Source organism: Stegodyphus dumicola, chromosome 12 (assembly GCF_044657685.1).
Source record: "Stegodyphus dumicola isolate Sdum_Otavi_A_Nest chromosome 12, ASM4465768v1".
Taxonomy (NCBI): domain Eukaryota; kingdom Metazoa; phylum Arthropoda; class Arachnida; order Araneae; family Eresidae; genus Stegodyphus; species Stegodyphus dumicola.
The window spans coordinates 111222314-111238991 of NC_140779.1; the positions used below are offsets into that span (position 1 = coordinate 111222314).

At 32.7% G+C, this 16678-nt stretch overlaps 1 protein-coding gene across 3 annotated transcripts in view; it reads left to right on the plus strand.

Moving 5' to 3' along the window:
• LOC118185386 (uncharacterized) overlaps nucleotides 1-16678 on the plus strand; it is a 90607-nt gene that overhangs the window by 11655 nt on the left and 62274 nt on the right. For all 3 annotated transcript variants that reach the window (XM_085806799.1, XM_085806800.1, XM_085806801.1), the window contains exons 3-4: nucleotides 213-385; nucleotides 5109-5236. In XM_085806799.1, the coding sequence (XP_085662925.1) occupies nucleotides 213-385; nucleotides 5109-5236 (301 nt within the window). The remainder of the gene's footprint in view (nucleotides 1-212; nucleotides 386-5108; nucleotides 5237-16678) is intronic.

The following is a 16678-nucleotide window of genomic DNA, read 5'->3' on the forward strand; positions in this document are numbered from 1 at the left end:
CTAGATATTATTGCCTATCACTTGGCATGTAAGAGGTACTGTATTTAGTCCATCCACCCTTACCTTTGTACTCACATGATAACTCCATATATTATTTTTTTCCTTAAAGGAATGCTATTACAGATATATGAGTGCATATGGTAATTTACATAGATTTTCTTATATAGATTTATTTTATTATTATTTCTTTAATATTTGGAATCTGTTTTCAGACTCATGTGAATCCTTGTTTTTTCCAACCAACTGCTGATAGTCCTGGTCAGATTCTGAAAAAAGATGTTCCTCATAGGCTAGTAAATGGGGATTCTTTTTCACTGTTACCTAGAGCATTTCGATACCAGCTAATTGTAGCTGGAGATTCAAATGAAGACAAAAGTGTTGATCAGTATGTATGCTTTTTAATTCTTATAATTTTGTTATATTTAAAATTGTTAAAGTTTATATCATTTATAATGTTTTACATATTGCTTGTAGTATCATTTTTGTTTAGTGGATCTCTGAACATCTTGTTTTAAATAAAAGGAATGGAAAAACAAAAAAAATTTCAGAACTGATTCAAAATAAAAATTACTGGAATCACAGTACAACACAAATGCAGTTTACTTTTTGAAATTTCTAAAAACAGAAAATTGGTTTTTCAGATATCTTCAGAACTTAATTGTGCTTAATGTGAATCCTTGTAACTGAAACCTTGCTTTAGTTGCCTTCTCCCATATATGTTAGTTAATGCATATCGTTCAGTATTTCTACACTAAATTCAGCCCTTAAAAAAAATTTCGATATCTCTCAGTGGCTTGTGCTAAATGTTGCAAACAATTTGTGAATGAATAAATAGATATATTTTTCTTATTTTACTGAGATCAAAGGATATTCTTTCCTTCTAATTAATTTGCTAAAATATATAAAATAATTGCATAAAAAACTGGTATGATTCTTTTAATTTTTAGTGGTAAATGAGTTAATTTGAAGCTAGTGAACTTTGTAAAATAATATTGTGAATAATCCTTAACTTGACCTCCTACTAGTTGATAAGATTCTCAGAAAAAAGTAAACTACAGCACTAAAAATATATTATTTATATAGATGCGTTTTAAAATAAATTATGGAAATTAATTGCATTTATTATCCTCCAGTCATTTTAAATTTACTGTTAATAACGAAAACCTTCTAACACTGTAATGGGATACATATACATCATTTAATTTTTCCTATAATTAATTTTTTGAGTTTTATGTGTGAACATACAAACCAGGAATAAGTAAGCATTATCTAATAGTTTTAAAAATATTGCTTATAATTTCGCAAAAGCTATTTAAAAAAACTTATTTTATATTTTTTTGAAAAAAATTTTATGGCTAATCTTTGGAATGTGGTAATAGGTAGATTGGCAACATTTTGGTAAGGCGATAAAAGTTACTAGCTAGGACTTTAGCAGTGTACATGGATAAAATCAAGAGTGTGTGCAATGCCATTTTTGTGCAATTCTGGGATGTTTTTTTAAGTGAAAATAGGTCGACGTGTACATGGATACTGTGTATGTGCAATTCTTAAAACCGCGGCAAGCAGTTTGCGATTCTGCACTTTCTCCCAATTTCGCACCTAATCTTCGTCATGATCAAGCACTTTTGTTCCATAAAAGTTCTAGCATAAGCGTAATTCAGCTAGCAGCTTGTTGGGAAAAATGTTGAGTAAAAAAAAGCCTTCGTGAAAACAAAATGGCGTCCAAACAAAAACTAGTAGATTGCTGTAGCAGGGTTGGTCGTCAAAAAATCGCCAAGTTACCATAATCCAAAGATTAACCAATTTTCTATTTAAATTTGATGTGTTTTCAAAATTCGGTTACTTTAATTGTTCTATAAAATCCTCAACTCCCAAAGTATTTTCTGTGTGTTTTCATTTTTATGTAATTTTCTTAATTGTTGTATACTTGAGTAAAAATATGTATGCTAGTATGCATTTTAGTAAAAATATAGAATAATCAATTTTTCTATTTTCAGATAAGGGTTCTCACCCTTGTTTATATATGTATTTAGGAAAATGTGATTGTATGTGATTGTATGATATGAAAATGTATTTAGGAATTATATATGTATTTAGGAAATTGAAACTCTGAATCATTTCATGTATTGCAATATCCACCTTTTGGAATGCTTTGAGCAAATAAAAACTGTGTAATGATGCTCTAAAAGGCATAGCTTTCTCACAAGTTTTTAAGAAATTATTTAAGGAGAAGAGTAGTTTGGGTAAATTTGTCATTTAAAATATTCATTATTCAAAATTTCTCTTTGGGGGGGGGGCTACTAATCCATTTGCGTTTGCTATGAACAGATGAAAGATTCAATTTTCTGTCAGGACTTCAGTGTAATCAGTCAACTAATCCATAATCCAGATTTTTTGTCAATATTAAAGATACTTTTTGAGTGGGTTGAATTATAAATACCCATAATTTTATTAGTTTATTTCATGAAATCCCATGGTGCAATATATATTGAAACAATTACTTAAGTGCATTAGCTTATTTCTGCAATATAATATCATCTCTGCCTTCTACATATACAAATTATTCCATCTTTTTATCTTTTTGCATTTATTTTTGTTGGTCTGGAAGCAACAGTTTCCACCCCCACTAACTGAAAAAGGGCAAGTGGAATGAACTCTATCTATTTTATCATGAAGTATTATTTATTTGGCTGAAATGTAAATTACTATATTCTACAAGATCATGGAATTCCAAGTAAACCCTCTAAAGATTCCACTAGTCAAAATCAAAATTTAAAAGAATTTTTTAATATGATGAGAACTGTAAAGCCAAACATATAAAGTGTAAACATTATGCAGTTTGACTTGGTCATAATATGCCAACAGCATTAATGTAAAAAGCTTTGAAGAGTTTAATAGTTTTCTAATGAAAATCAATTGAATTTTTTGACTGAGTTAAAAATTGCATATTAGTGTACATTTCTCAGTCGTAAAAAACTAAAGAGAAATTCAAAAGAAACTGAGAAGTATGATTGGATTAAAAGACCATTTGAGAATTATGAAAATGAAGTCTCTATCTGATTAAATAAAAAGATTTGATAATAACAGTTCATTGTATTTCGGTAGATTTGATATAAAAAATAAACATCAGCAACAACCTCTGGAGATTTTGGTAAGAAATTCTTGCAGAATGTACCAGAGTTTCTAACAAAGCTATAAATAGAACAGGAAATCATTAACATAACAACAAAAATAAAATAGATTGAATACTAAATATGAAATGCACTTTTAGATAACCAGAGTAGAAAAGACTTATTTATTTAAAAAGCAGATATTTTATATATAAAAATTCATGTATGTCTCAGAATTACTTTTAATAGTATGTTCTGCAGTAAATATATAGCTCATTAAATCAAAACTTCGTTGTGATTTTTTATTTGGCAAATTAATTATTGTATATGTGAAATAGAGAGTAACAAGTTAGAAATAAAAATAGTAATTGAAGCAGATTAAAAATAAAATGCAATTATAAAAAGGCTTTTATGCAATAAGCTTTTACTTAAAATGGGAATGATAATTAATGGAGTAATAAATTAAATAATTCTAGTTTCGGAATTCATCTATCATTTTGTATCATGAATAATAAAAGCATGGGGTGCCCATGATAAATTTAAAAAGTTTATAGCTTGTGCATTTGACAGTGCAATTAAATTATTAGAAAATTTAAAAAGTTAATGGCTTATACATTTCACAGTGCAGATAAATTAATAGTTTTAGTTACTTAGGTGTGCCATATTTTTATTATTCACAGTATAAAATTGTAGGTAAATTCTGTAAATAGAATTTTTTAATCTGTTATTCCTATTAAAGTATATGATAAATTACATTTCTCCTTTTAGTGTACTAATTATCATATTCATTTTAAATAAAAGCATGTTATATAAAAATCTTTTTTATTGTATTTTATTTTTTGTTTTTAAGCCTCGGTTATATGTTATCAGTAGTGAACGTTTTAGTCATTATTAAAATAAAAGCAATAAATTATTAGAAAATTATGAAATAAAAAAAATAATGTCATTCAGAGAATGAAGAAATCCATTTGAATATTCAGTTTCAAAATATGATGAATAATGTTAAAATGCGCATTTTATTTACATGAAGCTTAAATGAAAAACAAGTATTGCCAATTCATCATTAAGAATTCCAGGATGGTAAACTTCATTATTAAGTACACCAAGATGGCAAATTCAAAAGCAGTGTTTCTCTGAAAAATCCTTTATGCTATAGACTGCAACACATTTTTGTAAAAATGTAGAAAATGGCTTAATTAATATTTTTTTATCATTCTTGTTTTAAAAGAGGTAAAACAATTGTTTTATAATATGAAAATTCCAAGACTTTATATCCAATACATTTTTAGATGTTGAAATTTTCAAATCATAAATATCATATACTCTAAAAAAAGGTAGGTGATTTTAAAAAATTTGCCCAAAATTCAGAAATTAAATTGCAGATTTCAGACAGGTTTCATTGAAAAGATTTTTTTTTTTCCGTGCTGTTCGATGGTATAAACAGTAAAATTCTGACACATTTAATTTGTTCATTAAATAAGGATATGTGGGGGGGGGGAATTCTTTCATCACATTGCTTGCCATCCACCAGTGGTGTATGTACAAAAATTTGAGTCAAAAGCGTAGGAGAAAGTAGGTTAGAAAATTCCAATCACATTGAAACATGCCATGAATGAATTAAGTAAAATCTGAAAATTTAATGATGCTTGTGATATATAAAACTCTTTTTATCGAGCACATATACAATTGTTCTTTTGCTGTTAATTTTGAGGCATATTTTAATTAAGTTCTGTCAAACAAAACTGTATTAATACTTCTTTCTCCCTTCTTTAAAAAACTTCCATATAAATAAAATACTATATAAAACTGTTATCTTTATGAGCTTATATCATTTTTATTAGAGTTTATTTTTTTTTAGGTGAAGTAATATATTGATATTGAGTCAACTTAAATCCATCAATGGCAGTAAATTTGTGAATAAAGTATAAGTTAAAAATTAATATTTTTCATGGATATGCTCAATATGAAAGGTTTTTAAGATGAATTGTGTTATTTTAGGAATGACTTAAATAAGCAGCCGTCTGAAAAAACCAATGGCTCAAATGGGGAAGAAGCAGAAGTCTTGCTAAATGATGGTCCTAAAGATCAAATAAAAGGCATCTCAAGCGAAGAGCTCAATGACACAAGTATTTTGCTTTTTCAATTACAATTTATAATTGGCATTTTTAAATACACTCAATTCCAAAAGTTAAGCACGAAGATGTAAAATGCAAAAAAATCAACAAATACTGCTTTAATTGACACAAAATTTGGCAGACAAGTAGCATATATATTTATGCATAAAACAAAATCAATAATTATGTACAGAAATGAAAGCAATATTAATATTTTGTAAGTTCTCAGATAATGACATACTGGAGACTTGAACAGAATTATGTATAAAGGGGAAATAAAAAGCATAAAATGAAAAAAAAAGGATATTAGTAGGGTATGTGATCCTCCCCCTCATCTGTATACAAAGTTTACACCTTGTGAGCATGCAATTAGGTGGTCAACCACCGCAGAATTAAGCAATCGCCATTCTTCTTGTAGAGCAGTTTCTAGCTCAATAAGAGTGTGTGGAGGTGGGAAACAGGAAGATACAGCACGGCCAAGAGCATCTCAAAGATTTTCAATGGGATTAAAGTCGGGCGAATTTTGGTCACAGGCCATGCCATACGCGCAATCCCTTCACTCTCCAGGTAGTCATCGACGATGTCAGCTCTATGGGGACGTGCGTTATCGTCCATTAAAACAAAAGTAGGGCCAACTGCTGCAGCGTACAATCTCACAATAAGTTCTAGGACGTCATCTCGATACCGGACAGCGTCAAAGAACCTCGTTTAAAGATGTGCAGGTCGGTGCAGTATCCTAATGAAATCCCTGCCCACACCATAATGCTTCCACCTTGGAATGTGTGATGTTTGTTGATGTTTTGGGACTGATTGCGTGTTCATTGTTCATGCCATATCCTTATATGCTTGTCATCCGGCTGCAGTGCAAATCTTGACCCATCAGTAACCATGACATTGCCCCAGTCAGACACATTCCAATTGACATGTTCCCGGCACCACTATAATCGTGCCCCTCTTGATTGGACGGCCTCTTGATAAGCATGTCTTTCTATGCTTGTCTGTGGGCACCAGTTCTGATATTACTGTTTGTGTTTATCTTTGAATTGAAAGATGATGGACATATAGCACCATTGTGAATAGTGGTGAAATTAATTAAGAAGTATTTTGTTGGCCACTGCTTGTTTGGATTATCGTGAGTATTTGTAAAATATTTTGACTCAAAAATATCCACTAAAAAACGTAAAGTTGATTCAGAGTATTATGCATTGAAAGATGAATGAATGCATTTGCAAAAAGTAATAAAAATGTAAAGGTTAAGAATAAAGGTAAAAAGTAAAGGTAAAGGATAAACTAGTATGTGTCACCTGCATTGAAGGATAAAAAGTAAAGGTAAAGGCTAAACCAGTATCTGTCATCTGCATTGAAGCCTTAGCAGTCTTCAAGGAACATAATATTTCCTATCTCTTCACAACAAAGCATAAGAATTTCAGTTGCAGTGGAATATCTGAATTTAAAAGAAACAAAAAGGGGAAAATCTTTGTAATGACTTATCAAGTCAACAAATTTGTTTTAAGAAAGTAAAATATATCCAGAAGCAGTTACACATGCAAGTTACATTGTAGGCTACAGTATTGGTAAAAGTAATAAAGCTTTTCTTGATGGGGAATTTGTTAAACAGTGCATGCTCCAAATTTGGGATGTTTTATATCCAGATGAAAAAAACAAAAACAAACAAAACAAACAAACAAACAAAGAAAAAAAAAAGAAAGAAAGAAAGAAAGCTTTGAGACATATCATAAAAAGCAGTGACTTTTAGGGTCGAAGCCATTAAAAAAATCTCGCATCACAGTTAGGATCCAGATTGGCCAGTTAGTCCAGATTCTGCTAAAACTCGTGCTTCATGTAGAGAGTGGTGTAGCACCAGGGTGCCTAGGTCAGAGACCCTACCCCTTATCGAATAATAAGTAGTTTGGGAATTATGAACAAGAAAATAACTGCCATAAGTTAGTAATTCTAGGCACATATCTACATAACTTTATTTTTTAAGGATTTTTATGTAGTTTTTAGGGTTGAATAATGACATTAACAAATAATTAGTGAACTAGATAAGAACTAAGAAGACTAGAGCATACAAAAAATTCAAAAGGACTTAAAAATGCCATCTGGAAAGCTGAAAAGGGTGCTGTCGAGCTGTTGTTAAGGTATTAGGATATCAATGTATACATACAAAAACAGTAAACTTAACTGTAAATCCTAAGGTGCACTTATAATAAGAAATTAACGAACAGTGGTGACAATACATAATACATTAAACAGGGATCAAAATAACAAGAGAGATACACCAAAACTATGCTGAGATAAGATACTAATTAGTAATGTAAGTAAGGTAGAATATCATAATCAAAGACATATAGTACTATGAGCAAATACCAGAAAGAATATTACAAACAGATTACATTGTGTTCCTAAAGATTTCTTCAAAAATTGTGAACAATGTAAATATTTTGTGTATGGCAAGTTCAGCTGCTTGCAGCTCAGTGAATATGTTAGTGTTACAAGAAAGTTTTTGAACATGTTATACAGTTCTTTGAGAAGGTTGAAGATGTCTGTAATTGCACTAGTGCCCACCTCAGTGATTTGCTTTTGTCACTTTTAATATCAGGAATAGCTTTGTTAGGTGTTTGTACATTTTTTGCAAAATTACCAGTTCTGCCTTTTGCCACACTGGCATGGCTAAGGCGAGGAATAACATATGCATTTTTATTATTACTGTTATTATCAGAGTCAGAATTTAACACATTAATCATGTTTTTATAAGTCAATAGCCTTATATAACATTAGTCATGTTATATAAGGTTTAACAAATGGGAACTTCAAACAACCACGGTAATTTGCAATATGTCCTGGTTGTTTACAATTGCAGCATATTACATTTGCAAGTCTCTTAGCTCCAATTTACATGTATTGCTGGTTTGACCATAATAGGTTTAACCTTAGGGAGTACAACTTCTGTCACTTCAGGCTCATCTTGCGTTTCCATATCATTATCAGTATCACTTTTGCAGGCTTTCAAATTTGTTACTAACAGTAACATCCACATTACTCTTTACTAACTTGGTAGGCCTAGCCACATTACGCAGCTGAGTGAAGCTGTCAGTATCATTTATTTCATTGTGTTCTCTTAGACTTTTTCAATTGCCTTTTAGTTTTAAAATTAGTCAGAATTGGATTTACCCTGAATACTAGTATGGACATCAAATCAATCATTAGAAACAAGATTAACATTTTTACTAGATTTACATGCCTCAAGTATAACATTATTTAACTTAAATACTAGAAGGTCGGTATGAGACACATTTGCATAAACAGAATTGTGCTCACCGTAAAATTCACACTTACCTTTGAATAAGTTCAGAAGTCCTTCAAGTTGTTCCTTATCCTGGAGGTAATCAGTCCACATCGATTGCTTTGCTTGCGTAAATTTGACACTAGACATTCGAGTTTCCAGATCCAATTTCTTTTCATTGAGACAAGTGTGTAGTCTACTTATTTGTTAAAGCATAGTTAGATAGTAGTTTAATGAGAGAGTTTCTGCAGTTAATAATCCGACCCAGTTGTTTTCTAATGCATAGTCAACTTATTTTTTCATGTTGGCAGAGAACTCAGCCACTTGGCTGTGTATTGCTGCAGTGGCATTCATTTTATCGAGCAAAGGAAACTTACTTTCCTTCAAAGCACGTAGTAATTCTAGAGATGAGAATATAAATAATACAGCACAGTTAATAAATTATTTCATTTTATATCGATGTAATCCAAGGCACTTGGGTAACACAGTAATAAGTGTATCGCATGAATCCTCAAAACACAGCACAGAATATCTCAAATAGCTCACCACAATAAGCGGAACACGTAAATGTCTACATTGACGAACAGGCTTCTCACATAATCGAGTGGAGCGTCGAAACACGCGTCCAAACAGTTCAGCACTTGAATCTCCGATTATTTATGTTGTCATAAATACTGGTTATCAACATACATAGTCCAAAAGGTTCATGTAATTATGGGGCTTATAAATACTTTTTGATCTTGTTGTGGACAGGGAGTTTCAAGATTTTCTTCAGTCTGTGCAATCTGAAATCTCTGATCAGGCTGTATTACATGAAAAATAGGTTGCTTAGTGCAGAATGTGTTTTGGAACAAATTTGACACTTGAAAGATCCATTGTGTCATTTTTCCATGAGAAACATTGTTTTGTGGCATGTGAATTGTTGGAAGATACAGCATGGTTTTCGGACTCTGCTTTTTTCATTGTCTTTTCTCTTATGAACACCTTAAATGTCAAAATGCAAGGGGGGAAAGTTCTTTATTGATGATATCGGAGCCCATCTCAAAGGCTTTAGACTAACAACAATTTGTCTTATTTTCGGGGGTTAAATTCAATATCCTCAGGAAATGAAAACAACCTAAGAGCTTTGAACATGGCATGAGAAGACTGCATGTTAAGTTTAAATGCAGATTTCAGTGCCATTCAAACAGAATTGGTTATTTTCACCATGTATTTCAACATGAATTGTGAAGCAGTGAGTCCGGATTTGTAGCTTCAATTAATTGAGTTAGAATCTAGCAAGCATTTCAAGCAGTTGTTTCTCAGTGTTCTAAAACTAGAGTATTACAGATTGTTAGCAAAAGCAAATTTTTCCAAATTTAATATTTCATGGGCAGAAAATTAGTGCTATGTTTGCTTTTTTATGTGTAAACAAGTGTTTTCTACCATGAACCTTAGGAAGAATTTTATTAGAAATAGACCGACTAGTGATTATTTAGCATCACTTCTCAGGATAAGTAAATCACTGTTTGAACTTGAATTTAAAAAGCTTTAAAAACTGCAGTTATTGCAGTTTCATTCATACCATTAATATTTGTATAGTCTAAGTTTTAGAATGAATTATATTGGACCAGTAATTTCTTTTTTCTGTTATTTTTTTGCCTGCTTCCAAAGAAGTTTGCTCATCACTGCCATAGGCAGATAGTTTCATGTGCTTTGCTGTATTTAGTCAAACAAATCTGTGATAGCCATGTAGTGTACAGTCGATTCCGGTTAATCAGATCACATCTGGAAGTGATCGTTTTGGTCCAAATAACCGGCTGGTCTGATTACACGAACGTGTCCTATGTTGTAAGACGGGACATGCTATATGTAGCAAACAGTAAATATACATGTAAATCATGTACTAAAATGTAATTATGAACTTTATGGTCACACGTATGGCGAACATACATGTACAAACAAGAAATACAGTCGATTGTTTTTTCATTGAAAAAATTAATTTAGAAACAAATTCTAAGAAACAATCTGCATGATACTCAACATGCGAAGCACAACAAAAACAATTTCTTACCAAGTTCCAGTCAACATTTGAAGAACTTATCCAATGTGATCTGATGTGTTCTCTTGACGGATTGCACGTGAACGAAATCGCCACAAACATCTAATGCAGCAATGGGACTGCCTTCATTTAAAAAAATTTTTTCATTCTGCATGAAATATCGATGCAAAGTTTCAATGCATTTCCTTGCATCCGGTGTTGTCACTTGCAATAACTTATTAGCGGCATCATCATCATCATCACTTTCTTGGTCTTCCTATGCTGTCATGTGTTTTGCTGCAACTCAAGCAATGATTGCAACTTCGTAATCTTCGTTTTCATCGTGGCATTGAAGCTCGTTATCAATGGATAAAAATTCTTTGCAATTTTGTACCTGTTGAAGTTCCACATGTAAATCTATTTTCACTTTCAATGAGCATGTCCACATTCATCTCCAAAACCAAGTGCTTAAAACCATAGTGAGAAAAACAGTTCTGAATTGTCTCATTGCTCACTTTTTGCCAGCTATTGGCCACAAATGTAACTGCTTGTAAAATGTTGACCTTTGCACTGACTTTGCTGGCTTTTGACAATGAGGTCAGCAAACTTTCTACAATTGCTTCAAGGACATAATTAACCAACCTTGCACGATAAAGGGTCTTCAAATTTTTTATGATGTCCATGTACATTGGCTGGACCAAAGCTGTGGTCCTGGAAGGTAGAAATTCCAGTTGGACGTTCATCAAGCAATCTAAATGAGGATGTGCTGCATAGTTGTCAAGAAGAAGAATCCCTTTTCTTGACTGGCATTGTAGCTCTCTGCCTCAATCCTTCAGCCATTCTTTAAAAAGTTCAGAGGTCATCCTTGCATTTCTGTTCGTACGATACACAACTGGTAAACTGCCCTCCTAAGTTCTTTAAAGCAGCGAGGCTTAGTGCTTTTTTCTATAACCAACAGCTTCATCTTGTCTGTTCCTGACATGTTTGAGTAGCACAAGATAGTTATGCAATCCATCGCTTTTTTTGGAGCCAGAGAGTGCAACATGTTTGTAACTTAATGAGCCGTCTGGTGTATCACGATAATACAGCCCACTCTTATCAGCATTGTAGATGTCATCTGCTGAAAAATTTTCAAGAAGCTCAGGCAGTTTTGTTGATTTTCATTCTTCAGCATTTGCACTATCACCACTTTCATTCTCTCCATGTGCTTTCTTGAATTTTATGTCGTGTCTAGATTTCCATCGAGACAACCAGCTTTAAAGTCCATAATTTTAAAGTCATCGTGGCCCAGCTTTTTAGCGAGTTCTTCTGCTTTGCATTTTAACATTGGGCTGCTTACTCACAAAGATCGTCCAGTAACAATGGCAAACCATTCATTAAGGGCCTCATTGACATATGGGTCCTTGCCTTCATGCTTCCGTTTTTTGGAAGTTCCTCCTCGTCTTTCACATTGAGCCCATTCTTCTTGCAACTCATTCTCTTGTTTTGTGAAGCACGAAATTGTAGTCTTTGCCAATCCGGTTATTTCCATCAACCGACGCTGACTAGTGTTTCATGATTGTTGCTTGATCTTATCCAGGAAACCAATTTTTTCAGCTAACATCAAGTCCCGCCGTGGCATTTTGGCAGGGAAGACAAGACATGCGCACAATTCACTGTCTAAAGTGGTCTGAAGAAACCTTGGTGTTTTGGGTTCAGGTCGAGAGAGATAAAGTGCTCATCATTCAAAGCTTTGGCACTGAAATCATCTCAAAAAGGTGATGAAATGATAGCTTTCTCGTGTAAAATTTGATCATGATTGACAGGCGGGAATTCCTTTCAGGTGGAGCTAGACACTCTATTGTTAATTTCCTCGGAACTTGGAGGCACAGGTCAAAGAAAATGGTGCGCGTGTTCACCTCCCACCGGTTTTGCTTTTGTCATGCATTTTAAGGAATTCCTGATCTTTGATAAAGCATTTTCCTGGAGAGCTGCTACAGATCCTCCCATATGTCACAGACTATCTGTACATCTGCTGTACGTGGCCGACTTGTGGCTTCTGTTTCTTATTCGCTCCTAAGTTTTTTAGTCCGATTAAATGGAATTTTAGTCCAAATAAGCTGTAATGTATTTTGCAGTAATTTACAAAACAGACAATCTTCTTCGTAGAACATAAATTTTATTTCTAGTCACAGTGATAGACAAATTTTATACAATTCTTAAGTGGCAAAATTTTCATACTACTCCTAGCTGTAAAAATCTTCAGAATCCTAATCTTTTTTTAAAACATTATCTCACATTGCTGAGTAACGGTTTAATACAAATATGGCATTGCCACTTCAACAATAATTATATTTATTTATTAAATAACAAGATATTACAACCTCTCCCCCCTCCAGATAAACTTTAATTTATATTTTTATAAATTAAAGTTTACGTTTTTTTTTTTTTTTTTTTCAAAAACAACAATATTAGCACAATACAGGATTGAAATACAAGATACAACATAATAACGTACACTGAGGAAGAGAGGAAGGAACAAAATATTTTTTTATCTATATAGAGAAACAATTTATTTAATCAGGCCAGGAAGTACGACTTAATGCGTCTACATTTTCGTGGTTTTTACCACTTCGATGAACGATCGTGTAATTGTAGGGTTGTAGTACTAGTGCCCATCTCATAAGTCGTGGATTTAGACTCACATTATTTTTGAGCCAGACTAAGCGATTATGATCGGTCATGATGAGGAATTTAGTATGCCCATCTAAATAACATTGAAGTTTCTTTACAGTAAATATTATGGCGACGCATTCCTTTTCTGTGGTAGAGTACTTTTTTTTTTTTTTTCAGTTTCTGTAAACTTCTTACTGAGGTATAACACTGGATGTTCATTGTCTCGTTCATCTTTTTGAGCTAAAATGACACCCATACCAGAGTTTGAAGCATCAGTTTTCAAAATGAACTCCTTATTGAAATCAGGTGCATGTATTATAGGCCTTTGAGACAGTTTCTCCTTTAGCTCTTCAAATGCTTTTGTGCACTCTTCTGTCCAATTTATTTTCCCTTTCTTTAAGCTTCCTTTCAAAGTTTCTGTTAAAGGTGCTGCGATAGATGAGAACATGGGAATGTAATGATTATAATAGCCCGCTAATCCTAAAAATGCTCTTACTTGACTTTTTGTGGATGGCACTGGAAAATCAAGAATAGCTTTTACTTTCACTTCACTTGGCATTCTTATACCACGACCTACAATATGTCCTAGATATTTTACTCTATCTTGAGCAAATTTATATTTTATTGGTTTAATAGTTAAACCAGCGTCCTTTATTTTGGACAAAACGGCTTTCAGGTGACTTAGATGTTCTTCCCAGGTGTTTGAAAAAATTGCCACGTCATCTAAATATTTAACAGCAAAGTTTTCACAACCGTGAAGGATTTCGGCCATCATTTTACTAAATGAAAATGGTGCATTTTTAAGTCCGAAAGGCATCCGTAGAGGTCTAAATGTGCCAAAACTTGTAACAAAAGTGGCTAATCTTTGAGCATTAGGTGTTAAAGGTATTTGCCAGTATTCCTTTGTTAAATCCAAAAGAGTTATATATTTTGCGCCTGGTACCGTTTCTACTCATTGTTTGATGTTAGGCAAAGGGAAGAATTGTGTTTTAGTCAATTTATTCAATTTTCTATAGTCGATACAAGGTCTTGGATCCCTCCCTGCAACTTCTACTAAAATCACAGGAGAAGTGTAATCTGAATCTCCTATTTCAATTATTTTATGCTGAAGCATTTTATCGATTTCTTTTTTTAATATATCCGTTTGTCTAGGAGACATTCTGTATGGTTTACAGTGGATTGGGGTGTTTTCTGTCAATTGAATATCATGTGTTATTAAATGAGTTTTTCCAGGTTTATTAGAAAAGATTTTTCAAAACTTCAGCAGCATATCATGCAATTCTTGATTCTGTTGTTCATTTAGCTTTTCACTTAAGGAGCTGTTTTCTTTAATGTCCTCAAAATCGAACAATGTTCGTTCAGAGTCAATTGTTGGGAAATTTTCCTCCATATCATCAATTTCAGATCGATCTTCTGTAATCATAAGGTTAACCGATTATGCTCGTCTATGATAAGGTTTTAGCATGTTAACATGGTAGACTTGGTTAAAGTCATTTTTTCCTTCGAAACTCACAACATAATTAGTTTCGGATAATTTCTTCTCAACCTTCCCAGGACCTTTCCATTCAACTGCTAGTCTGTTTGTTTTATTCGTTGATACAACTAATACTAAATCCCCTTCAGAGAATTCTCTTTTGAAAGCTTTACGATCGTACCACACTTTTCTTTTGGTTTGCATTTCCAGCATTTTATCTGTAACCAGCTCTTTGCATCTTTTTAACCGATCTATCAATTGAAAAACGTATTCAACAACATTATTTCCTTCGTCTTCAGGATTCATCCATTGTTCATATAATAATGTTACAGGTGTTCTAAGATTTCGACCATTTACTAATTCTGCAGGTGTAAATCCGGTACTCTCGTGCGTTGTTGTTCTTAAAGCAAATAGAGCTGCGCGAACTTGCTTCTCCCACTCAGGGGCTGCTTCGATACATAAAACCTTTAAAATGCGTTTGATTGTTCGGTGAAATCTTTCAACAGGGTTGCTCTGCGGATGGTGTACTGAGCTTCTAGTTACTTTTATTCCAAATTTTTCTACAAATTCAATGGCTAGATTGCTCATAAAGGAGGTACCTTGGTCAGTTTGTATTTCTTTCGGGAAACCCATTCTACTAAATATTTGTAACATTGCTTCAATTACTGACGTTGTGCCAATATTAGGAACAGGTACAGCATTGTGATATTTTGAAGCTACATAAATAGCTGTAATTAAATATCTATTGCCATTCGGTGTTATTGGTAAAGGACCGCATGCATCAAAGTTAATTTTTGAAAATACTTCTGCAATAATTGGTACTAAAGTCAAAGGTGCTTTGGCTTTATCATTAGATTTTTCCACTCTTTGACATGGATCGCAAGTTTTAACATACTCTTCTATTTCTTTATAGAAATTAGGCCAGTAAAAGTATCTTGTTAATCTATCTTTAGTTTTTACGATGCCTAAATGTCCAGATGTGCTATCATGACATAATGACTTTATTTGATCCCTATATTTTTCCGGAATAACAATTAATTCCCTTTCATTTCCATTTTTATCTATTTTCCTTTTCACCAACAATCCGTTTTCTTTTACTTTGAAATCATTTGTCTTGCTGGAATTTTCATTTTTAGCTTTGTTAAACAATGACGCTAGATCTCTGCTTTGATGCTGAGATTCAATTAATTCCTTTGAATTAACATTAATCTTTTTCTTAACTTCCTTGTCTTCCTCATCAGCTTGAGGTAAAATATCTTCGTCATTTTCAATAAACTTCAGTTCTTCTAGTTTCTCCATTTCAATTTCTCTGCTTCGATCATCTTCATGAGATCTTTTTACTTGAGATCATGTCAAAACCACATTTATTTTTTCTAAATTTAAGAATGATTTATTTTTGAACAATTGTACAGTTTTGTTACCCAATACATATCTTCCGGGATCATTTGTAACAACAGCTGCCTTTGTCTTTATATGACCAAGTTCGCAATTAATTTCAACTTCCGCTAACAGTAGACACACTAAATGGTCATTTAAAAGATATTGTACCCAGACATGTTCTCCAGTCATTTTTGCGTTATCAATGTATTTTCGAGAAATAACATCAACAGTGGCTCCTGTGTCTCGAAGAATAGGCATTTCATACCCATTCACTAAACCGTTAATTGTATATGTCTCTAACAAATCATCATTCGAAGATACGCAATTTACCTTTTCATTTGGTTTTAAGCGAGGACACTGAGGCTTAAAATGTCCATATTGTTGCGTGCGTACGGGTTCGTTATGAAATGAATGCATAAGTCCGATGAAAAATGAACAAAAATTTATTATTATCACAACAAAAATGCTTAAATTTTCTCAAATTATCATGCAGTATTACAATATCTCACAGTAGTTACCTTTTAACTACTCAAATGTCCAATAGAACGTAATTCAAAACAGCTAAAGAAAGCTAATCTGCGAATTCGCTACAATCAACAACAGTAGTTTTCTAAACAACAACAAACTAAACAACTGCTA